Source organism: Schistocerca cancellata, chromosome 1 (genome assembly GCF_023864275.1).
Source record: "Schistocerca cancellata isolate TAMUIC-IGC-003103 chromosome 1, iqSchCanc2.1, whole genome shotgun sequence".
Classification (NCBI taxonomy): Eukaryota; Metazoa; Arthropoda; class Insecta; order Orthoptera; family Acrididae; genus Schistocerca; species Schistocerca cancellata.
The window spans coordinates 866,122,903-866,149,699 of record NC_064626.1 but is presented as its reverse complement, the minus strand read 5'-3'; the positions used below and the strand labels follow the sequence as shown (position 1 = coordinate 866,149,699).

At 40.9% G+C, this 26,797-nt stretch overlaps 1 protein-coding gene across 3 annotated transcripts in view; it reads right to left on the bottom strand.

The window, feature by feature from the left end:
- LOC126189637 (DDB1- and CUL4-associated factor 6-like) overlaps positions 1-26,797 on the bottom strand; it is a 202,828-nt gene that overhangs the window by 106,013 nt on the left and 70,018 nt on the right. For 2 of the 3 annotated variants that reach the window (XM_049930961.1, XM_049930959.1), the window contains exons 7-8: positions 13,678-13,840; positions 270-669 (exon numbers count right to left, since the gene is read on the bottom strand). In XM_049930961.1, coding sequence (XP_049786918.1) covers positions 270-669; positions 13,678-13,840 — 563 coding nt within the window. The remainder of the gene's footprint in view (positions 1-269; positions 670-13,677; positions 13,841-26,797) is intronic. The other variant, XM_049930960.1, reaches the window with a different exon arrangement.

The window sequence follows — 26,797 nt, the reverse complement described above, 5'->3', positions numbered from 1 at the left end:
TTCTCTTAAGTTTTAGTCCTTTACATAAAAAAAATCCAAACAAGAAATGTAGTAATAATAATTATCAAGCAACAAAATGTGACAGCACTGTCAGTAATATGATAAATTTGAATCCACTTGGCACAGATTTATGGTCACCTTTTATGGCAGGAGTAGAACACCTTTCGCCAATTAAATGCTTTTACAGTTCTTGAGTCTTTGACTAATACTTTCTAAGTGAAGCAATTACAATAAGAAAACAAAATATCTGTTACTAAATTATTACGTACCTCTCTATGAAGCCATCTCTCATACACGTTAGCTGATCCTGTAAGTTGCTGATCTTATTCTGTAGAAGTGCTGCATCTGGAGCTTCTTCAGATGAAGTGCTGTCACTGGGCTGTGGCTCTTCAGTTTCTGCTGGTGTCGCAGCAGAGCTGCTGCCTTCTTGTCCTGAAGGAGTGGGTGAACTTGCGCCAGCAGCAGAGCTGGAATCAGGCTGTGCTGGATCAAGAGAGAGTGCCGAGAAGCGCCGTTCAGCAGGCTCTCCAGCTCCACCCTCCAACGAGTCTTCGCCGCCACCACTCAGAGCAGCTCGCGTTGCAGGGTCATTGAGCATGCGTGACAGGACATCTGTCATCCGCTGCATTAAAGTTGCATGGAGTGTTGGGCGTGCCTGTGCTACTTCTGCTGAGTATGAAAAACACAAGCATTACATAAGTATATTATTCTTAAAGTGGGAACTAACAATTGAATAACTGCTTCAGTTACAAAAGCTGTACTGGAGACATATCTACCGCACAACTAATAGTTTAAAGAAGTAAGAATCCATAGCCTTTATAAAAATTTCGAGCAAGATAAATATCACTTATGGCTAGAGAAAGAGGAGGAGGAGATATAATTAGTTTGGGTACATGACATCCAGGTCTTTAGCGCCTGTATGTAAATCAAGAGACAAGTCTGGTTAAAAATGATAAAATCATGCAAAGAAAACTGAGACTGGATTTCTTTCTTTGAAACAACTGTAACAGATTCTACCTGCATATGAAGGTTGACAATCACCATCCTTTCCAGAATGAATTTTCACTGTGCAGAAATGTGTGCACTGCTATGAAACATTATGGCAGATTAAAATTACATACCGGACCAGTGAAGACAGCTGTTCTTTTTCACATAATTTTCACGACAGTATGAGATTTTTGTTAAATTTGATAAATGCATATTTCAAGAGTAGTGGATTCAACAAGTATTTTGTAGAACACTGATTTTGATTTGTACACCGAAAACAAAGAGATTTTTTAGTTTGAATTTAGTAGCAGCAGCAATAGCAGCAATGGATTTGTCTTGCTCTTCTGGCAATTGCAATCAACAATGTAAATGTTGGCCACAATGTAACTAAATTTCTTTCGTGCAGATTCAGAAGTGGTAATGACTGGTTCTCCTGCTAAATGCCTGTAATGAGCACTGTTTTGAACCAGTTTAACAACCAATATCCACACAAATGAATCAGTAACCTCGGAATGCTTATTTCCATAAAAGTGTTTTTGCAGCTGTTTGCACGCCAGAATATCATGCTAAAGTAAAAGTCTTCTGTTAAAAACAGTTATAAACAATTAATTTAATTAATAAATTAACTGCAATTGGCTCAACAGCCAGATGTAGCATTATTAGCACACAGAAGAGGTGAAACAAGAACTATCAAATGTACGCAACAGCTTTTACAAAAACCAGCATTCTGTCCAAACTGATGTTTTTGCACAGACAACAGTTAGTTAACTGATTCAGGAGGCACTATAGGAGGACCTATCACCACAGATGTTCCTCCCTCAGACATTCAGTTACTTATGGATCCCTACATGATTGCATTGATGCTGACATCAATAATTTCAAGCATTTATCATTCTAATAGAAACACCTATAATACAAACTGTAATTATAACTACATTTTCATTTAAAACTTAGATCTAGTGGAGTGATTAAAAACTAATATGTCTCAAGAGTACCAGCCCCTGTCAATCAGAGTAATGCAAAGAACAAAAGTAACAAAATGTAATCTACCAATCGAAACATCAAACATTGCTTGCAAAATGTATTTACGCTATTTTATAAATAAAAATAACCTAAGTGGTGTCCTAATATGCACAAATATAATATCAACTGAGGAATGTGAAAAATTGCATACAGTTTACATCAAGGATGGATTTCTATGTATCTGCCTTTATTAATAAATTTTAATGACCTCCAACGATACTTTAGTAACCAGGCAAAGATGTGTTGGCCACTGATGTAAACATTCTGATCGCATTCTAACTTTGCACAACAGAATTTAAAAAATTAAATAAAAGATAGAAAGGTGTACAAACAGTTTCAATAAACACATTTCATTAATTTCAGATTGTGAATAATAATTGAAAAGGTTATGAAAATTATGTTACCCATACACAAATACCTTAGATACTGATACAACTCAGTTTTAAAGAGATTAAAGTATGTATCACTGTCCCAACAATAAAGTAAACCACTGCATGTCACAGTAAAAGAATGTTTCATCAATTATGAAGTCATTAGAGACAGGTAAGTTCCTACAAAAATTAAAAATTAATAACTAGTCACAGCAATAAAAGCTATTTATTAAAAACAGTGGCTGGCAGCTGTTTTTTCTTTTTAACTTTTTATAAGAATTAACATGTACCTCTAAATACTCATGCTCTTACCATGCAAATTTTCAATAAAATAGTGCCAGTATGGTAAAGAAAGCTTTTGTGAAATGTAATTTAGGAGTAATGTAACTCCATAACCAGATCCAGAGGGTTACGCAGTCCCAACTGGCTGCTGCGTGATCCTCTGCCATATGACATCATTCAGAGGTAGTATGGAGGAACATGGGGTCAGCACACCACTCACCCAACATCTGTCACCTTTCCAGATGTTGGAGTCGCTACATCTTATTTAACTCTTTTGCAGGCATATTTTTTGTAGCAACTCAGCAAAGATTTTTTTCTACCCTATTGCAATTGTGATCAAATGACTATATCTGTTTCTTGATAATTTTATTATTGTGATTTAAGAGGAAGCACTATGGTGGTACATATATAATCAAGGCACCTTTGTGAGGTATTAAAACTATGGTGGGAAATGGGTTTCACACTTCCCTTTTGTCAGCTGTGTTGCCATTACATGTAAAGAAATAATGAACAGTGATTTTTGTTTTCATTTTATGTTTTCTTTTACTTTATTTAACAAATATTGTTTACTGATAATAAAATTTACTTACCACAATGTACAAACAATCCTCGAAACTTTACCATGCAATAAAGGTATGAGCTGATCTACGTCACAATAATGTATAGTGCATACGTGAAGCAATGCATTCCGATAACAGTAGTGATCCCACAACAAACAGAAATTGATTGTTGTAGCAGTTTTCAAGCACCTGGTGCAGTGTACTACCACAAGATACCAGGCATGGACAGAGGTGGTAACACATATTCCCAAAAGCTTTGGGATACCCATAAGTTGGTGGTAAGTATGCTTTCCGAGGACCACAAATGACAGATTAATTTTGTGGGTAAGTATACTTCCCAAGCCACTTTCAGAAACTACTTTGGTCATGGCCATATTTCCCAAGAACCATTAAAACACCATTGTTTGGTGGGATATATACGTCCCATAGTCCTGAAGGCTATATTTCACAACAAGCAGAAACAACAGCTGGTGCAGCAGACTGCCACTAGATGCCGGGAGTATACAGAAGTAGTAACACACATAAATTTAGTGGGAAGTATATCTCCCACGACCTGCGAAAGGGTTAAGTAGTTCCTCAATAGGCATCATGAGGCTGAGAGGACCCCGTTCCACTTCACACACCAAGGAAACAAATCCCTGGTAGCACCAGGAATTGAACCTGGGTCCTTTGCACAGCAGTCACACATGCTGACCACTCAGCTAAGACTGGGGTGAAGGGCCGTGTTGGGTACGGTACGAGAAGGCAGAATCCAGGTGGAAAGTGCGAGGGAAGGTTGGGGAAGACTGGCTGACAGCTTGGGGGAAGGCAGTAGGTGTATGGGATAAGAATGCGACACGAGGGCCCTGGAGCCAACGAAATTATGCAGTGTTTGATGACTATGACATGGCACGATGGGTTGGGAGGGGTTGATAAAAAAGAAGGAATGGGAGACTGTTGGGTAAAGATGAGGGCACAGTAGTTATAAGATACCGAGATCAGGAGAATTAATGGAATGAAGGTTCTGTTAGGAGGATAGAAGGAGCCAGTGAGTTCCTGCAGTGCAGACCATGATGTAAGGCAATGATAGGGAGGAGATGACAGAACACAGGATGGAAAGACTGTTGGGTAAAGATGCTGGTGTGGTTGTGGGGTGTGTTATCCGAGTCTGAGGCCAGGAGAACTAAGGGAATGAAGATAGTGTTGCAAGAAAAACTTCCATCTATGTAGTTCGCAAAACTCGGTGCTGCGGAGAAGACTCCAGAAGGCATAGGTTGTGAAACAGTCAATGAACTCGAGCACGTTGTACTCAGCAATGTGTTCTGCAAGTGTCTGCTCAAATCTGCTCTTGGCCACTATGTAGTGGTGGCCACTCATTCCAGTGGTCAGTTGGTTGGTGGTAATGTTGGCATTAAATGCTGTCCAGAAATTGTTGCACAACTGGTATATCATATGGCTGCTTTCAAGCACAGCCTTGTCTAGGATGGAATAGGACAAGCCTATGATAGTACTAGACGATGTGCTGGGTTATGAAAAAGGGCAGATCATCTTGCACCTTGGTCTTCCATAGGGAAATGGTCCATGTGGCAAGGAGTTAGGAGTGAGTAGACCAGGATCTTGGGTAGATTCAGTGGGAGGGGGGAGGGGGGGGGGTGCCACTTTAGGAGGGGAGCGAAGTATTGTGGGCAGGAAAATCATTTCAATACATGGATCCCCTAAGACCTGGTGAAGAACATGGCTCAGATACTATAGTCCATACTTGTCTTGGGAGATGAGGGAGGTGCTCTACTGCAGCTGGTTGTACAGGGTGGTGGAAATATTAAACGTGTGTAATTGTGATGAAGAGTGGACCACAATGTGGGGTGGGAGGTTGAATACCACTTTAGGAGAGACGGAAAGGACTGTGAGTGGAATATCTTTCAGTCCCGTACATGATGAAGGATCCTTGAAGTCTCGTGAAGGAAATGGTTCAGATTCTCCAGTTTGTCATTATATTGGGAAATGAGGGAAGTGCTCATATGCCTGTCTGTGAAGGCCTTAGTAAGATCTTCAGCATACTGAACACAACAACTCTCTCCACAGCAGATACGCTGTACACGATTGGCCAGGATACATGGGAAGGATTTTTTGGTGTGGACGGGACTAAATCTGTCAAAATGCGGATATTGTTGATGGTTACTAGCCTTCGTATGGACAGCGGTATGGACAGAAACAATAGAGTCATGGAGATCAACTACAAGGAAAGAGGACATGGTGAAGATAATAGGAGAGAAAGTGTTGAGGCTGAAGATTGTTTGGGCCTGGGTCCAGATCATGACGAGATCACAAGAGGTCTGGAGTGTTTGGTGGCTAGGAACATTACTTCTAGCTGGCACATACCAGACTGGCATAGGAGGGTGCCATGTGGATGTCCCCATGGCTGTGCCACAGATTTATTTGTATAGCTTACCTCATACAAAAATTAGTTATGCATGATGATACAGTTGGTTAGATGTATAAAGGATGAGGTACTGGGTTTATAACAGGAAGGGTTTTGAGACACATAGTGTTCCATAGCAGCAAGGCCTTGGGCATGGGGAATGTTGATGTATAGGATGATGGCATCAAGTGAGATAGGATGATGACATAAATAGAGATGTGAAGAGATCCAAGTGGTAACAGGTTTGGGAATGGGCAAGAATCAGTGAAGGAAGTGGTTCTCATGTTTAATATGAGAGGGTAAGCTACAAGAGATTGGTTGGGGGTGTTGGTCAATAATATCAAAGTTTCTTTCAGTGTGAACAAGGTAACCAATTACAATGGAGTGTCGAAGGTTGTTGGGTTTATGGATTTTGGAAGATACATAGAAGGTAGGTCTGTATGTGAGGGGGGGAGGGGGGCGGGGGTTAAGAGGAAGACGGATTCCAGGGAAAGCTGTTCAGATTTGAGTTGAAGTTGTTGGACTGGAGGTTATGCTGGACTCCTGGAATGGGGTCACTATGGCAGAGCCTGTAGTAGGAGGAATCAGATAGTTGGCTGATGCCCTCTGTCACAGAGACATTGATTCATCATGACAGTGGTGTCTTCATACACAGGCAGGGTGATTAAATCAAGGACTGACTAGAGACTGCAGATGGCTGTTCTTTCTTCTGTTGAGATATTTGTGTTCTTGGGAAGGGACATGGAGAAGGATGGTTACATCAGGTTCTAGGGAATGAGTTCATGGAAACTAAGCTGCTGGTGATTGGTTGGGACAGGGGGAGAGTCACAGTTGGATGGTGGTACGAACTGGGAGACAGAAGGTTCGAAGTTGGAATTATCTACATTCTGTATGCTTCCCAAAATCCATAAATCAAACAATCCTGGATGCCATGTTATAGCCGGATACTGTACTCCCCTTAAGAATCTCCACTCTTGTCGACCACCATCTCCAACCAACTGCTCATAGCCTAGTCTCTCATATCAAATACATGAATTACTTCTTTCGTATCACATGGATCCCTACTCATCACTACTGATGCCATGTCCCTAAACAAAAGCATTACCCATGGCCACCTCCTTAGACAACAACATTCTCTATGCTGATGGCCTTGCCACTATCACACACTATCTTTCCCAACACACTTGCAACTCTAAACCCACTACCTCAATCCTTACTCACCTAAGGAATTACATCATCACACGTCAATGATTCTCCTTTGAGGAGAAGATACATAAACAAACCTGCGGCATGGCCATGGGCAGACATGCATGGCAGTCCCCTATGCCAATCTGTTTTTAGCCCATATAGAAGAAATATTCCTAGCCTCCCAACAACCCAACGTCCTTGCCTGGTTCAGGCTCATTGATTTCATCCCCATCGACGCGCAAGTCGCCGATGTGGCGTCAAATCGAAAGACCTGCACTAGGCGAGCGGTCTACCCAACGGGAGGCCCTCGTCACACGCCATTATTATTTACGATATCTTCACAATCTGAACCCAGGCCCAAGACATCTTCACTCCTCCGCAGTCTCAGCAGCTTCCTCCCATTATCTTCACTTGGTCCTCTTCAGCCCAATGTGTCACCTTCATGGACAATGAACACCTCTTTCATGGCTTACTCCACATTGCCATCCATATGAAGCCCACACAGAATCAACAGTACCTGCATTTTGACAGCTGTCATCCCAGCCACACCACAAAATTGCTCCTGTGTGCCCAGGCCATGTTATAGCTGGTTACTGTACTCCCACTGAAATAATCTCCACTCTTGTTGATAACCATCTCCAAAAGCACTGCATCTGCAGTGAAAAGAATTTCCTTCTATAGTATGTTAAAGTTCCCAAAAAGGCCTGCCCAGAAAGAACTGCCCTACAAACCTAGTTCACCTACAGATTTCCCAATGTTATCCCAGACTGGAGCAAATGAACCATGTCCTTCATCAGCATTTTGATTATCTAAATTGGTGTTCTGCTAGCCACCCTATGCCCTCTAACTCCTGATCACTTGCTACACAAGTCATATCCCAATGGAAGACCTAGGTGCAAACTTGCCCAATTCTACACCCTGCACATCCTACTGCAGTCCTGTCTCTGGCTTATCCTAACTCATTGGAGACAGGGCCACCTGTGAAAGCAGCCATATCATATACCAGTTCTGCTGAAGTTTCCGCACACCATTTTATGTTGGCATGACCACCAACTAGCTATCCATCAGAACAAATGTCCACCGCCAAACTCTAGCAAAGAGTAGTGTTGAGCAGCCAGTGGCAAAACACATTGCTGAGTAGGACATGTTCGAGTTCAATGGCTGTTTCACAAACCTACACCATCTGGATGCTTCTTCCCAGCACCAGATTTTCTGAACTATGTAGATGGGAGATATTCTTGCAACACAACCTCTAGTCTCGTATTTCTTCTGGCCTTAGCCTTTGCTAAACCACTGCATCTACACTCACACTCTTAGTCAACACTCTCCCCTTCCTCCTTTCTGTCACCGCTATCCGTTGCCCCCATGTCATAGTCTTCACTGCATGAACGCACTGGCTCCATTGCCTGTGTAGTGCATTCCTACCCCTCCCTCTCTTTGAGAGATCACCCTTTAGCTATTTTCTCCCTGCATATAACCCACCTAACACAACCACTAACCACAATCAACTTGCCAAATTGCAGTTCCAGCATTGTGTTCAGCTGGAAGAAATGTAGTTATACTGGTTGTGTGTTGTGTGTTGTGTGTGTGTGTGTGTGTGTGTGTGTGTGTGTGTGTGTGTGTGTGTGTGTGTGTGTCCGTCCGTCCGGTCCGTCCACCTGCCCCTGGATGCATGTTTGTGTCCGTGTCCATGGTTGTTCGCAGGTATGCATGCAAGTGTACAACTGTGTACTCCAGCTCGTTAAAGGATTTGTCCAAAAGCTAGCTGACTGCACACTTTGACTATTCATTCAGTACCTGATTAAGATGACAGGCATATTGTTTTAAACTAGCACACAAACTTTTCACAAGTTAAAAACAGCAATCTTCAGATGAAGACACTGAAATCATTGTATGGCATTATTGGCTGGGAGACCACACCCCATCTGGGGCTGCTCAGCTGCCCAGTGCTAGACTCTCTATTTGATGCTACTTTGGCAACTTGTACATCTTTGTGATGAAGGTGAGATGAAATAATTAAGACAACACAAACACTCAGTTTCCAAGGGATCCTATGGTGTAGAGCCAGCAATGCTAACCAGTAGAACATGAGCAGAAGATGTTAAAGACTTTCTTACATTAAAATGTCTATTCAGGATTAAAAACAGACATTCAGAATAAAATGAAATGTGAAAATAGGTACTATCCTTGAGAGTTCCCAACCCAGTACTTGAATGCTGAAACAGTCGGCCTCAATAAAGAATCTTTGTGATCTATTACACTGTAGTCAACAAGTCATCTACAATTTTATATTTTATATCTCCAACCCCCCAAGAACCATGGACCTTGCCGTTGGTGGGGAGGCTTGCATGCCTCAGCAATACAGATAGCTGTACTGTAGGCGCAACAACAACGGAGGGATTTCTGTTGAGAGGCCAGACAAACGTGCGGTTCCTGAAGAGGGGCAGCAACCTTTTCAGTAGTTGCAGAGGTAACAGTCTGGATGATTGACTGATCGGCCTTGTAACACTAACCAAAACGGCCTTGCTGTGCTGGTACTGCGAACGGCTGAAAGCAAGGGGAAACTACAGCCATAATTTTTCCCGAGGGCATGCAGCTTTACTGTATGATTAAATGACGATGGCGTCCTCTTGCGTAAAATTTCCGGAGGTAAAATAGTCCCCCATTCGGATCTCCAGGCGGGGGCTACTCAGGAGGATGTCGTTATCAGGAGAAAGAAAACTGGCGTTCTACGGATCAGAGCGTGGAATGACAGATCCCTTAACCGAGCAGGTAGGTTAGAAAATTTAAAAAGGGAAATGGATAGGTTAAAGTTAGATATAGTAAGAATTAGTGAAGTTCGGTGGCAGGAGGAACAAGACTTTTGGTCAGGCGAATACAGGGTTATAAATACAAAATCAAATAGGGGTAATGCAGGAGTAGGTTTAATAATGAATAAAAAAATAGGAGTGCCGGTAAGATGCTACAAACAGCATAGTGAACACCTTATAGTGGCCAAGATAGACACAAAGCCCATGCCTACTACAGTAGTACAAGTTTATATGCCAACTAGCTCTGCAGATGACGAAGAAACTGAATAAATGTATGATGAAATAAAAGAAATTATTCAGATAGTGAAGGGAGATGAAAATTTAATAGTCATGGGTGACTGGAATTCGGTAGTAGGAAAAGAGAGAGAAGGAAACGTAGTAGGTGAATATGGATTGGGGCTAAGAAATGAAAGAGGAAGCTGGTAGAATTTTGCACAGAGCATAACTTAATCATAGCTAACACTTGGTTTAAGAATCATAAAAGAAGGTTGTATACATGGAAGAATCCTGGAGATACTAAAAGGTATCAGATAGATTATATAATGGTAAGACAGAGATTTAGGAACCAGGTTTTAAATTGTAAGACATTTACAGGGGCAGATGTGGACTCTGACCACAATCTATTGGTTATGAACTGTAGATTAAAACTGAAGAAACTGCAAAAAGGTGGGACTTTAAGGAGATGGGACCTGGATAAACTGACTAAACCAGAGGTTGTACAGAGTTTCAGGGAGAGCATAAGGGAACAATTGACAGGAATGGGGGAAAGAAATACAGTAGAAGAAGAATGGGTAGCTTTGAGGGATGAAGTAGTGAAGGCAGCAGAGGATCAAGTAGGTAAAAAGACAAGGGTTAGTAGAAATCCTTGGGTAACAGAAGAAATATTGAATGTAATTGATGAAAGGAGAAAATATAAAAATGCAGTAAACAAAGCAGGCAAAAAGGAATACAAATGTCTCAAAAATGAGATTGACAGGAAGTGCAAAATGGCTAAGCAGAGATGGCTAGAGGACAAATGTAAGGATGTAGAGGCTTATCTCACTAGGGGTACGATAGATACTGCCTACAGGAAAATTAAAGAGACCTTTGGAGAAACGAGAACCACTTGTATCAATATCAAAGAGCTCAGATGGAAACCCAGTTCTAAGCAAACAAGGGAAAGCAGAAAGGTGGAAGTATATAGAGGGTCGATACAGGGGCAATGTTCTTGAGGACAATATTATGGAAATGGAAGAGGATGTAGATGAAGATGAAATGGGAGATATGATACTGCGTGAAGAGTTTGATAGAGCACTGAAAGACCTAAGTCGAAACAAGGCCCCGGGAGAAGACAACATTTCATTAGAACTACTGACAGCCTTGGGAGAGCCAGGCCTAATAAAACTCTACCATCTGGTGAGCAAGATGTATGAGACAGGCAAAATACCCTCAAACTTCTAGAAGAATATAATAATTCCAATCCCAAAGAAAGCAGGTGCTGATAGATGTGAAAATTACTGAACTATCAGTTTAATAAGTCACGGATGCGAAATACTAACGTGAATTCTTTACAGACGAATGGAAAAACTGGTCGAAGCCGACCTCAGGGAAGATCAGTTTGGATTCCATAGAAATATTGGAACACATAAGGCAATACTGACCCTACGACTTATCTTAGAAGCTAGATTAAGGGAAGGCAAACCTACATTTCTAGCATTTGTAGACTTAGAGAAAGCTTTTGACAATGCTGACTGGAATACTCTCTTTCAAATTGTGAAGGTTGCAGGGGTAAAATACAGGGAGCGAACACTATTTACAATTTGTACAGAAACCAGATGGCAGTTATAAGAGTCGAGGGACATGAAAGGGAAGCAGTAGTTGGGAAGGGAGTGAGACAGGGTTGTAACCTCTCCCAGATGCTATTCAATCTGTGTATTGAGCAAGCAGTAAAGGAAACAAAAGAAAATTTGGAGTAGGTATTAAAATTGATGGAGAAGAAATAAAAACATTGAGGTTCACCGATGACATTGTAATTCTGTAAGAGACAGCAAAGGACTTAGACGAGCAGTTGAACGGAATGGCTAGTGTCTTGACAGGAGGATACAAGATGAACATCAGCAAAAGCAAAACGAGGAGAATGGAATGTAATCGAATTAAGTCGGGTGATGCTGAGGGAATTGGATTAGGAAATGAGACACTTAAAGTAGTAAAGGAGTTTTGCTATTTGGGGAGCAAAATAACTGATGATGGTTGAAATAGAGAGGATATCAAATGTAGACTGGCAATGGAAAGGAAAGCATTTCTGAAGAAGAGAAATTTGTTAACATCGAGTATAGATTTAAGTGTCAGGAAGTCGTTTCTGAAAGTATTTGTTTGAAGTGCAGCCATGTATGGAAGTGAAACATGGACGATAACTTGTATGGACAAGAAGAGACTAGAAGTTTTCGAAATATGGTGCTACAGAAGAATGCTGAAGATTAGATGGGTTAGATCATATAACTAATAAGGAAGTATTGAATAGGATTGGGGAGAAGAGAAGTTTGTGGCACAAATTGACTAGAAGAAGGGATCGGTTGGTAGGACATGTTCTGAGACATCAAGGGATCACCAATTTAGTATTGGAGGGCAGCGTGGAGGGTAAAAATCGTAGAGGGAGACCAAGAGATGAATACACTAAACATATTCAGAAGGATGTAGGTTGCAGTACGTACTGGGAGATGAAGAAGCTTGCACAGGATAGAGTAGCATGGAGAGCTGCATCAAACCAGTCTCAGGACAAGACCACAACAACAACATCTCCAACAATCATATGTATAATTTGAAAGAGTACATCACGTTGGCTTCTATCTTTATAAATCAGAAGATGCCCTTTGAGGCTGAGACTGGTTATCTTCACTTAAATTAATGAGAAACTATGTATAAAATAATCAGTTTATGCTTCTGAGTAACTGACTGATCGCCATTATGGTCATGGAAAATATCTAACAATGTAAATGATACACATATGGTGATTTCAAGATGGAGTACTGCAACATTCTTTGCTTTTATATACAACTGTTGATCTCTATCTCTCTCTCTCTGGTTATCTTGGGTGTAATGTATCTACTTATCTTAACCATTTTATCATCACAAATAGGATAATATAAAGAAGAAATAGTCTTAATATATAGTCATGAACAAGAGAATCAAACATTTCGCCAAATGTTCACATTCAATCTATTATCTCTTTTTCAATAACTATGTTTTCTACAGTCAGATTTTCTTTTTAATGCAGTTTTTGCGTACGTTAATTCCAATCATTATTCTAATGTATTTTGCTTTTATGCACTAGACAACAGTTCTCCAGCCTAAATTAAATTACAGCCAATCGTCATGGCCTCCTCTTGTTTTCAATCTTTTGTTTTCTCTGCCACTCCTGAATCCAGTCAGTGTTACATGAATATTTTATTACACACTATCCCAGCCCTCTTAAGTCACAGAGCTTCTCGATACAGCACACTAGCTATAAACTAATGCTTTTTACATACCACTGACAGTTCAACAGCAATCTTGTATTCAAGACAGTTTCATGATATGTTAGTCATTGTAACACTTTTACACATCATTACTACTGCTGTCAACAGGTTACTGCCTTTATCGTACAATTGACACAAACCTTCTTTGGGCCTGTATGCAGTTCTCATAAACAAATCACAGTGACCACCAACTGACTTCAGTCTTCCTCTGTTCCTACATTATACTGGCACTCCTTACTACTAGTATTTTATCCATTTTTTGCCCTGCTGGATAGAATGCAACAAAGTCATTCTTCTGACATACTCAGGAGAAAGTTAAACATGACTTGCAATTTTGTAAATGTTCTGACTACATACAACACAACTGCAGTACATGTTTAAACAGGTACCTTCAATCATCTGTACTATCCACATTTAGTCTACGAAGATATTACATAGTTGTCTCAAAGGTCCTTTATTTACCTATTCAACATGTAACCAAACTTTTTCAATGTTTTCTGTGTATTTTATACATTTCTGCTACATGCAAGCATTATACCCGCATGCAATATCACTGATGTTTACCTCCACGGCGACCACCTTCTCTTTCTGGTCGAGCATCTGGTCCAGTATCAGACCAGTCGCCTCTTAGACGAAGTCGCCGTACTGGTGGTGGAGAGCGCTGAATAGGTTTTTTCCCCTTCTCTGAACATGGTGGGGTGGATTTTAGTGTGGACCCTCCCTGCTCCTGTGCCAGTCAACAGAAAGCCTTAGAGTAACATACATTAAATTGTCACTAGAAAGCAAAGTATGTTAACAAATAATATCTATTAAAATTGAAGGAAGAATTTCCCCTTGGCAACAGCTTGCAGGGACATAAACCAAATTTCAGCTTCCTGCAATGGACTGTTCCTCTCTTATAGTAAAAAAGGGTAAGTATGGGAGGAAGGAAGATGTGTGACAGTGGCATAAAATCTGCTTGAGGATTTTTGTACTGACCACAGACAATCCACTTAATTCCAAGGGATACATTCAAGATGCCAAATACTGAATTTGTGATATCTGTTTCACAATTCTAATCAAGCGAAATCATACCATAAACAAATTTAACATCATTGTTATTGTAGTGTTGTTGAAGTCAATCAAAGTAATCTTCCACTATACTAAAAATGTTTTTAAATGTCGCCATGGTCAACTGAAAGCATGTGGAGAAAGAAGATTGAGTCACTTCACAGATGACTGTTTAAGTGATGACTAATAACATGTTCGATGACACAATACCCATATTACAATTTTTAAGAACTGCAACTATATTTAAAGTAAGTGGAAGTGACAATATAACTAGACAAGCTTTTACATAATAAGGGATTATTTTGTCTGTCGCAAGGGCTTCTTCTTAAAAATTCTTGAGATTTCGAAAATTTTGAAATTAAAGTATACACAAACTATTTTTACTTTACTTTTCTTTTTCTATTATTCTGGTGTAATTTGCATTCTTTGGTGAGAAGCTGATTCTTGTGTGTTTCATAGTATGAAGGCTGTGCTGATGAATCAGTTTTTCACTTGAAATTTTTTGAGGAGTTATAACACATACTAGATGACCTTGACAGTTTCAATTTTTGGAAGAAACAGGCCAAAAACTGTTTGATGTTGAGACAGCTTTTCACGAGGAGGACTCATAGAGAATGGATGTGCTACGTTCACTGCTGTGATTCTGCTACTGCTGCTGCTGCTGCTGCTGCTGCTGAATGCACTATGCTTTGATGTGAAGCTGCAAAATTGTCGCGTTGCGTTATGTTCCATGGCACAGCAAGACTGTCGTGTGTAACATGCAGGCTTTTGCACGGTGTGGTAAACTGTCGTGTAGAGGAAGTTGGATTGGTCCCTTTGTGGTGCAGCTGCTGCCGGTCTACTGGTAGCACAGTGTCTGCGGGACCGAGCTGTCTAGTTGTGTAATTGACTGAAGTGCTGCCATCGTGTTCCAGACAGAAACTGCCGCAGGGCATCTTCCCTGCTCCTCCATGGCTTGTGGTAATTACCTGGCTACCTGCGCATAGTCTGTGGTAGGGCTGGTACTGCTCAAAGAGATCTACTGTTCCAACGAATGAACAACCTGCACCCCTTGAGAGTGACAGTCTGACTTCAGAATCTGCTAAACACGCGTTGGATAAACCCAAAGCCCCAACCCACTGTGGCACCCAGTCTCTGGGCTCCTGCAGCCAACCCAATACATCCATCACCAAAGCAAAAACACATACACAGGAAAAGGACATTAAGTCAGTTCCTAAGGGTCTAGGCTCAAGTCGGCTCACTGAGGAAGAGGTCCTGGAGGAGATAATATGGAAATAGGAGTTGGAACCATAGTCACCAAAGTCCCTACCTCAAAGAGCTTTGCCCTCACTGCAGATGCAAAGGCAGAAGTAACTGCGGATTTACAAAACAACACCCAGCCTTCGTCATTAGGTACGCAACAAGCAAATCAGAAACATGACAAAATACCATCTGTCATCGAACCATCCACAAAGGGGTGATGAAAAACATCAAGGAAATTGCCCCATGCTTAAAAGGCGGCCTCAACACATCGTCTGTGGCACTCCCATAAAATTTCAACCATCCAGCCCTCCAAACTGAAAATATCTGTGTGACTACTTCACAGTGAACAAAATACCATGTCACACATATCCCACAACTAAAAAGGAAACCTACAAAGTAGTCTTTAAAGGTCTACAAAGGGACACGGACCCTGAAGAAATAAAAGTAGAACTCATCTTCCACAAATTCAAAGCTAAACAAAATTATAGAGGTAAATAGCAAACAAAACCCACAGACCCTGAAAAGCCTGCTGGAGGCCACATAAAGTGCATGTCCTTCAAGGTCAACCTCCACCCTAATCAAACAAACTGATTTAAATAAAACTGAATATTTCATGCACTATAAGCTGAGCATGAGAAGTATCGGTGGCCTGAAAGCACTGTTCAATGCCATCAGTGCCAGAAGCTCTTCCACAGTGCTGAACAATGTCACCACCCCACAAAATGTGTCAATTGTGCAGGGCCACACTTGTTCAGCACATGCAAAAAGAGCCCTAAGACACTGGCAAAATGTGCCCTGTGTAATGACAGGTGCCCAACTAATTACAGTAAATGCCCCACTAGACATAAATTGATGGCAAGCAATCCCCCATGCACTGCTACCACAGTTGCGAGAGCAGCTGCTATCTCTAACGCCGCCAGAAGCAGGAAACAGAATGTGCCCGTGCCAGCGTCGTTCCCTGTGCTTCCCTCTCCATATGCCCTGATTGCGGCCACTGCCTGGGTTTCCCCACCACCACCACCACCACCACCACCACCACCACCATCACCACCACCACCTCAGCCTGCTGCCCCAGCACAAAACCAGCTGACAGACACCCCGCAACAACAGTCGTCCACTGATGCTCAGCCACAGACGTCGTTCAATACACTGGGCGAACATTGCGAGTCACTCCTGCTGTTCGTGGGTTTTGGCCGAAAAAGCATTACAACTATGTTTAAGGGTACCATGGCAAAATTCAGAGCTGTGCCTGATGGCCCAAGCAGAATCATGGTTCTTGCAGAAGGAGCAGTTAATGGATCTCCATAGATTCAAAAAATTTTAAACTGGAACATGAATGGCGCAAAATCCAGGAAGTAATACTTGAGGACTTTCTGGACTGGCACGCCATCGATATTGTGTGTCTTACAGAAACCCACCGCAAGTCAGAAGACCACTTCGTCATTCAAAACTACTCTGTCCCCAGATATGACTGCGTGGACTGCCCTGATGTTGCAGCAGCAGTTCTAATAAAAGGCAGAAAGTGCTTCTGTATACTGGAGCCACCATAGACATAAAGTATAGTGGCTGCCGGTGTTGAAATTAAACTGTGGCAACACCTATGGCACATTATTTCAGCATACCACCTCTCCCCGCTCTTCCACCATCCAAGAATAGGGCCTTCACGCAATGCTTGGTACTGGCATGCATGTGGTTATAGGAGGGGACCTAAATTTCAAGCATAGGATCTAGGACTGCTGCACAACGAACGCAACTGGTAAGAGGCTCTTTAGCCTCGTTGAGAGGTGTGCTGCTCTATGCATCATCGCACCTGATGAGCCTACATAAATTCCCACAGGCACAAACAAAAATGCAGATATTCTGGGCATTTTTGTAGGAATAAACTTGGATCTCAATGCAACAGCCGTAGTACACAGTGAACTGAACTCCACAGTCCAGTCATTCTGGAATTAGCCAGTGCTGAAGACGATACCGAGAGAATGGCAAAAACACAGATAATAACAAACTGGGCCAAATACAACTACCTGGTGGGGAAACGTGGAGGAAATTACCCCAATGTAAAAGCAAGAACAGTAATCAGATTAGAGACTCAGATTATAAATACGAGCTCAACAACAGAATTCATGCCTGTTATCGAGCTGACAATAAGTGCCCTAATCAAGCACCAGTGGAACCACAAAACCCCAGGCCCTGATCGAATCCGTATCCCACTCCTGAAGCACCTTCCACCTCCTGCAATAACATACCTAGCAAGCACATATAATGCCTACTTAAAATTGACATAGTTCTTCCACAGCGTGAAAAACTGCAGTCATCACTTCCTCCAAACCTAAAAAAAACCTGCTCCTTCCCAAAAGCTATAGACCCATCTTCTTACTCCCAGGCCTTGACAAAATCCTTGAATTAATAATCCTAGACCCACTCCACAAATTCCTAACCGAAAACGGTACCCTGATGCCTGAGCAGTTTGGTTTCCAAATTGAGCACTCCACCATCTAGCAATTTCTACACTTGGTTGAGTACATCTGTCTCCTCAGGGTGAAGAGAGAATCAATAGGAGCAGTGTTCCTGGACATTGAAAAAGCGTTTGACCATGTCTGGCACAATGGCCTTATTTACAAACTTGACCAATTATGCTGCCCAGAACATTTAATCTGGATCATCGATTTGTTTCTTATGAGGCATCAGTTTTTCATAAGAAACAAAACACGATTCAGCCAGACCCATCCAATTGTGGTAGGAGTACCACAAGGTTTGGTCTTAGGCCCTGTCCTATACACTATCTACACAAACAACATAACCAAGCACATTGGTGGCGAAATAGCCTTATACACCAACAATATAGCCATGTACAAGAGCAGCAGCAACCTTTCATTCATTCAGCATAAATTGCAAGAACACCTAGACAAGATCACGCAATGGTGTAATACATGAGAGGTGAAAATTAATACCACTAAATGCCAGGCCATTTACTTCACTACAAAATTTAAGCTTCCTAACTGGCTACAGACGATCAATGGATGAGAACTGCCCTGGCATGATTCAATCATATACCTGGGCCTCGAAACAGACATATGCCTCACATGGTGAAAACACATTAAAAAACCAGAATAAAGGTTGCACTCTCTTGTGTTGTTTTTATATACATGAAATGCCATCTCCTCCTTTGGCACCAGTTGATACTTCCAGTCATCCTGTATGGCTCGGAAGTGTGGTGTATGGTGCCAGACACCATCTACCTAAACCTCCAACAACTTGAGAATAAAGCCTTCCGTATTATCTCAACTATTTCTCAGACACACACATAATAGACCTATTAAACCAGCCCACTATCTGCACAATCATTAAAGATAAATCAACAAAATTTTATGAAAAAACACAGACATTGTCCCACCTCCTAATACACCATTTAGGCAAAGAACCCTCCAAAACTTCACAGAAACGTCAAAAACTAACACTTACATGCCACTTTGGGCAGTATCAACGGAAACAAACACCTAACACAAACATTTACATTAAACACAAGCCCACATATCTCCAACCTTCATTTTTCTAAAAACCCCAAGCACACTATGAAGTCAGACAGATACAGCCCAATGGCACTTCAAAATTCAAACCACACACACACATTGCCTTGAGACAGCCTGGACACTCCTTTCAGAATGAGAATGGGCAGCGATCTTAAATGGGGGGAAGTCACTGCTCTTTGCAAATGGCAAAGGCTGAATCTCACTATCGTTAGGCCAGCTTCATGACATGATGTGCTCTAGGTGTCCTCAGTGAACAGCTGTGTTTCCCTTATTTTACATGATTTTTAATATTCATAATTCAAGGTTTAAGCAATACCTGGTCAACTAAAGGGTGCTGAACTGATTGTGAACTATCAGGTTTCCCTTATTAATGGTGTGCTTTCGAGTGTATGGTTATGAATAAAACAGAACAACAACTCAGCTGTATACCCAAAACATACCATCCGCTTTAACATAATAGCGGTTTATAATTTTTAACAATAACAGAAATTCCTAGATGGCGCAATATGTAAAATACAGGAAAGGGAGCAACTCACTTATGGTGGATTGAAGCGTGAAGCACAGAAACACATAACAGAAAACAGCTTAACACTAGCTTTCAAGCACTCACCCTTTTTCTGGGAAAAAGTACGCATGTTCACACACACATCCACATGACAGCCAAAGAAACACTGCTGTGGCCACAGCAAGACTGATTATTGATACTTGATTATTGAAAGCAGTTGCCCGATCTGATGGAGGTGGAGACAGGATAGGGAAGGACACAAGGAAGGGATAGCGAGAAAGAGGAAGGTTTTTGGACAGATTACTCCATGATTGCACAACAAATGAAAAGAGAAAAGAGCATTGCACAAAAATAGATGCAAGAAGAGGGAGGGGGGGGCAATAAGAGAACCACAGAGGTATCTGTGCGAAGACCCATCTTTTCTTGTTACCCTTCCTTTTGTACTTCCCTATCGCCTTCCCACCTCCATCAGATCAGGCAACTGCTATGAATAATCGAGTATCAATAATTAATCTTTACGTTGCATAGGAGTGTGTGTTTGGCTGTCTGTGTGGTTGTGTGTGGGAATGTGTGCACACACTGATGTGTCCTAGGCAAACAGCTGTGTTTCCCTTGTTTTACGTAGTTTATAATATTCATAATTCAAGGTTTAAAAACTTTCATGTTGCTGTTTGCAAAAATATTAACTGAAAGAATGTTGTGTGACAACTTGTTGGCCTTTGTCTGACTAGAGATGTATGACATTTCTTATCGTAACGTTTTATAATTGTGAATGTAATACCAAAAAGAATCAGAAGTTGTGCTCACAATTTTCTTCAGGATACTGGCTAAAAACATTAAAATCACAATCGCTCTAGCTAGTTGTTGACTGGTAGCCAGACAACCATCTGCTTGAGTAATATCATGCTTCATCGAAGAAAAAACTGCCATCAGCCAAACTTTTTGGATGAATGATTTATTCATCATAATTAGTTTCTGGCCTGGGCGCATCATCAGAAAGCAGCAAGGATTTCTTTTACAAATATTACATTTTGGATTTGAGGAAATTTATTTGAGAAATCCTTGCTCCATCTGATGATGGGCCCAGACCCAAACTAATTCTACATACATCTACATCTGCACTGTACTCTGCAAACCACCACATGGTGCATGGCAGAGGGTATTTTGTAACACTACTCATCATTGCTTTTCCTGATCCACTTGCAAATGGAACGAGGAAAAAATGACTGTCTCTATGATTTCTTATTTCTGTAACCTTTTCTTCATTGCCTATACGCAAAATGTATGTTGCTGACAGTACAACTGTTCTGCAGCCAGCCGCATATGCTACATCACTAAATTTTCTCAAAAGTGTTTTGTGGAAAGAACATAGTCTTTCTTCCAGGGTTTCCAGGTTTGAATTCACAGAGCATTTCCATGATACTCACATGTTGATCAGAGCTACCGGTAAAAAATCCAGCAGCATGTGTCTGAATTGCTTTGCTGGCTTCCTTTGACAGTACCTAGTGAGATTCTTAACACTTGAGCGGTAATCAAGAACGGTGGGACACACTAGTGCTCTATAGGCAGTATCCTTTCACAAAAAGCTACTCTTTCCTAGAAGTACCCCAGTAAACCAAAGTCTACTATTCACTTTCCCTACAACCAATATTGTGCACTCATTCTATTTAATATCACTTTGCAACATTATGATATTTATTCAGTGAGACTGCGTCAAGTACCACACCACTACTACTGGATTGAGACATTACAGAATTGTTTTTCTGACTCATCTGCAGTAACTTAAATTCTGTCTATATTTATAGCAAGCTGCCATTCATCACACCAAGTAAAAAGTCTGTCAAAGTCATCCTGTACTCAATGATGACACTTCACTGTGGTGTTACCAACAAACAGTCACTGATTGCTGCTCACTCTGGTCGTCACATTGTTGGTAGGATACACAAACAGTTCTATCACACTTCCTTGGGGCACTCCTGACAATATCCTTGTCTCCAATGAATACTCGCTGCCTAGGACAATGTACTGCTACTTAACAAGTTTTTGAGCGACTCATGCACACTCAGGAACGCTGAAAATAATACACCAAGAAGTGAACATTGGATCAAAATGAAATTTGTTACTCATAATGATACAGATGAGACAACTCCTTGATCCCAAACTCAAGACAAGTAAACAAGTACAATGAGTACAAGTAGACAAACGCAGTGCAACATCAATGATGCACTGGACCACCTTTTGCTGCAATACATGCTACAACATATGCTGGCATTGTCTGGTGCTGTCCTAAGGCATACTAGCCCAAGAATCCTGAACAGCCACTTCCAAATCATGTAGAGCATGACATGGCAGCATCTGATGTTTCAGATGGTCCCTATTGTGGAAGAGTTCCAGCAGCAGGCCAGCCATGGAAGAGTTGTAACACGACCTAGGAAGTCTTGAGCAACTCAAGTTGTATGTGAATGAGCATTATCTTGCTGGAAAGGTGGTTCTGGTAGGCCATGTTGGAAAGGTTTCGTATGGGGTTGAAAAATGTCATCAACATAGTACTGGGCCATTACGGTTCCATGTGCCACAATTAGAGAGGACCGGCCATAGAAGGCTTCACTGTGAGAAACGTCATCTAACTTGTCTACCTGGTGTTCTACGTCTACTAATGCCCTCCTTGAGTAAGTATATGATCATTACACGCATGACTCATCCACTATGTGCCATTTAAATATGGTACTCTACTCAATTGCAGCGCCACTGCAGGGACTGTGGGCATGTGCACTCGCACCATACTTGGACTATTTGCACATCGGATCTCACTGTATTTATCTGCAAAGTTTCGTGTTTGTACCTTTCTTCCCTCTGGGTGCGCTATTTTCAGTATTCCTGAGTGTATCTATGAACCTATTCCATGTGCTTGAGCCTTTGTTAACAGTGTAGTTATGGTGATATAAATCATTCATTCAAAAAGTGTGACTAGTTGCTAATCTTTCTTCAGCGTTATTTGGAAAACAGCTGCTGTGTTCTCTAACCATCATGGATAATATAATAGCTGCATTAGCTGTTCTGCAATTCATGCTAATCACTGCAGAAGTGTCTGGCATTACAGCCATGAAACAGTTAATGCAGCATTGGGAGGTAAAATATGTATGAAGTAGACGTCTAGCAATGAATTGATCAAAACAGGTTACATACAATGTGTGTGTGTGTGTGTGTGTGTGTGTGTGTGTGTGTGTGTCTTTTGGGCAATTTAGATTACATAAGAAGCAGAACAACTGACTTCTCCTCATTATTTTAAATGCATAATGTGAAGTATTGTAGCCAAATAAACAAGACTGTTGCTCATGGCATAATGTTTCAAAGCTCGGCAACACTGGGGTGTCACATACTCTGCTGCCTCACTTAAATGCTGTCCCTCTCTTCCATAATGCCTTGTTAACCAAACATGTGCTACAGCCAAAAATGACAATACATAATTCTGCTAGAAGGCTTAAATTACTCTGATATCTGAGAATATGTTAAACATTGTACTGTCAACAAGCATTTCACACTGCATAGGGTTGGTATAACTGTATGCTGTATGACACCCTGACTTTTAACATGGGAAATATAAATGTTTCATTAAGATAAATGTTTCCATCAAAGCTGGAAAAGCAAAAACAAATGCCAGCATGCCTCACTGGCATCAAATAGCACACTATCAGCATCTGAGTGAGTTCAAATGTTCAAATGAAGCAGAGAAGACTATACCCAGCAAATTGTTTACTGTCATCTATAGCTTGAATATAATAACTTAGTGTGGCAAATGTCAGTGGTGGAGGGCAGAATTGCCGGCTACTATCAGTATGCCAAATGCTTATGTGATCCAGACAAATCACTCAATGTTTCACTCTCTCCCTAGACCCAATATAACCTGTCTTTTTGCTAATGCTCTAACTGCAACAGCAAAAAATGTTACAAAGAAATGTGAATTTATCTGCCACTATTGGCAGCATATATGTTAGACATACCACGGCTAAAACTGACAGCCTACACCAGAGGCGGGCAGCAATCCTGCACGTGTGCGGTGCACTTGCACGCGTGCAGTTAACAGGTGTTCTGCGTGCACACAGGGGCAAGCTGGCCACCTGCTTATCTCCCCTCCCCACCATACCTTCTGTCCACTCCTTCCTCTGTAATGCGTTTTGTTTCCTAGCTTGCTTTATTGAATGATGGAGTAAGGTTAGTAGGAGTGCTTGGAAGAAATCATGGTTTGAAAGAGTACCTATTAACTATGATACATTTTATTTAATTATCACGGGTGGAGTTTACAATAAGTTTAATATCTGGAACAAAATTACTACATACAGACAAACGCAAACAGTTACGTAAATTTTCATCACTTATGTTTGCTCTTAACTGAGGGTTATTAATTCAGCAAATGGTTTTCCAGCTCTCGCAATATTAAGTGCAATTTTATAACTTGCACGTACCGCTGACCTATTATTGTTGTCGTCCTGAAAAATTGAAAACAGTGCTCCATAAAGTGTTAAATCAGTTAGATGAGAGATATGACGAAGGAAAGTCGCAGATCTCTCGTGACAACAGCAACCAGGGCAGATTCATCTAATATCATCAGATCGCTCTTCTTAAGCTCAGTCAGTTTCCCCATCCGCTCAGAATCCGACAATAAATTTTACTCGTCCTTGTGGAGTATATTATAATGGCCTTCAATACTAAACTTCCGTTGACCAGCGAGAATACTGTCACAAATTAAACATTTCGAATTTTCACGTTTTTGCACAAAGAAAAAATGATTCTCCCATTACTTTTTAAAAGATAGCAAATCTCTACTTTTTAAAAGATAGCAAATCTCCAATTCTCTGTTTCCTTGTTTCACTCTGCATTTTCCGGTTCTTGAAATACAACGTTCACTACGTAGTGGTCGCTTCGCATCAATGTCCGCGGCTTAGTCTGGCACTACACTGCCTCAACCTGCCGACTGTCGCCACTACCCTGGTCGACGATTGCACGCAAGCAGCACACGTGCAGCGCTGTGCGTTCATGAGCCGCGTGCAACGTTTGCCCACCCCTGGCCTACACTCTTGAATGCACAAAGGCCTGATGTGATAGTTTAAGGAGACACTGGAGACAATATGCAATTTCAACTCCCACATACTAAATACAGTTGAACAGTAACTATCACATCATTACAGTTAAGATGTAGCAATATGAGTCACTCCTTTTGATATAATTCTGGTCCTTAAATAAATAAGTTTTCTTCCTTCTATTTTTCATCATATACCATTTGAACTACAAAAATGCAAAATTCTTATTCATACAATATTTCACTACCTAAAAGTTATTAATCACAATATAATTTACAATCTGCTGATGACAATGGTATATTTGGACCATACAGAAACATTTTATTTTAACAAATATTTATATTTTATGATACCTGCACATCATGTGCATGTCAAAATACAATACCACTAAAATTTGTTTGTTTTAACATTGACGCAGTTTACTTCAAACCCCTAGGCCTCCTGTTTACAGCAAACGTTTTACTTTATGTAGAAACGTAATATTTCAAGAGTTATTTGTATTCAAAATTTTCACGTTCCAGAATGTTCCAATCTTAAAATGTAACTATCTCTCCAATCTAGCATTCAGTTTAGTAAATTGATCTTTCTTTTTTTTTGTTAATTTATATTTTCCTTAAAATAACATGTTAGTTTATTAATTATCCCAACTAGAAAACTTCACTTTCTATCCACCCAGATAGCCATGCATGTTAAAGTGCCACTTTTGAGCCAGGGAGATGCACTGCATCCACTCGGCGGACTAACAACAAGGGTCATTGTGCCAGCTAGCCTGGATGTGGTTTTTGGGAAGTTTCCCCCACCTTATAGTTGAATAGGGGGCTGATACCTAAGTCCTGCCTCAGTTACATCCGTAAACATTTAGAACACTTTTGCCCACTTTCACATAAACAACACTGGAGACAGTTGGGGTACACATATTCCATTCCAGGGAGTTAAATGGGGTGGCAACAAGGGCATCCAGGCATCCCCTAAACTAACCATGCTAAATTCATTAACAAGCATGCTGAACTGTGTCAATGAGGGCCAAAGGCACAAAAAGAAGAAGAAGAAGAAAATTTCAGTTTCTAGAAAATTCATGGTGAAATCTGGGAATCCCTGTGCACATGTAAACTTCCTTCACGTAACTGTATAGCTTTTGGTTAAATTTATTGCACTGCTCACTGAATCTCTGCCTATTTCATTTTTTCTATCTTTTATGTTAACATGCTGAAGATTAGATGGGTAGATCACATAACTAATGAGGCGGTATTGAACAGAATTGGGGAGAAGAGGAGTTTGTGGTACAACTTGACTAGAAGAAGGGATTGGTTGGTAGGGCATATTCTGATGCATCAAGGGATCACCAATTTAGTATTGGAGGGCAGCGTGGAAGGGTACAAATCATAGAGGGAGACCAAGAGATGAATACACTAAACAGATTCAGAAGGATGTAGGTTGCAGTATGTACTGGGAGATGAAGAAGCTTGCACAGGATAGGGTAGCACGGAGAGCTGCATCAAACCAGTCTCTGGATTGAAGACCACAACAACAACAACAACATGTTAACATCCAAAAAGCAACAGCTATGTATTTTACTGTTTCTTAATTTCTGTAATACAAGTACAAGCATCTATAAACTGGCATCTTGTACATAGCCTCATGGAGTCATGATTGAATAATTAAAGTGCAGGCGAAGCTCATAATTAAAGGCTCTAAGGTGGAGCTGACCTGAAATAAATATTAAAATAAATTTCTCAATAAAGTATTACAGAATTTAAATCATCAGAACACAGCATTTTGTATATTTCTCAAATGGATTTAAATAATGCTGGTCAGCATTTCTGAAACTGTTAAATGTGATATCAAGCATTGTTTTTTGAACAGACAGTAGCTTGAATCGCTGCTTAGCTCTATGTAGCAGAGGTCTCGGGGCATGACTTCCTCGGAGTACAGCTCTTATGGACGTCCCGAAGGCCTTGTGTTCCAGCCCGAGGGTGTCCTACCAACGTGCACACAATTTTCATGTTTCACTGCTTATTATCAAAAAGAGATGAACGGAGTTGCTCAAACTCTGCTACTGTATTCCTGTCTCTGTAATATCTCTATTACACTCTGACGCATTCTTAATTGACATTTAGTATTATTGTTTTGATAGTGTTTCAGACAGTAATTTTTTTTTCTCCCCTCCTGCCATTGGCTATTCTACCCACCACCGGAATGAGTTTGCAATTGTATCCCCAGAGTGCACTTGAGTAAAGTGACATAAGTTATGAGTGTTTAACTAATCATTAGAGGAAAAG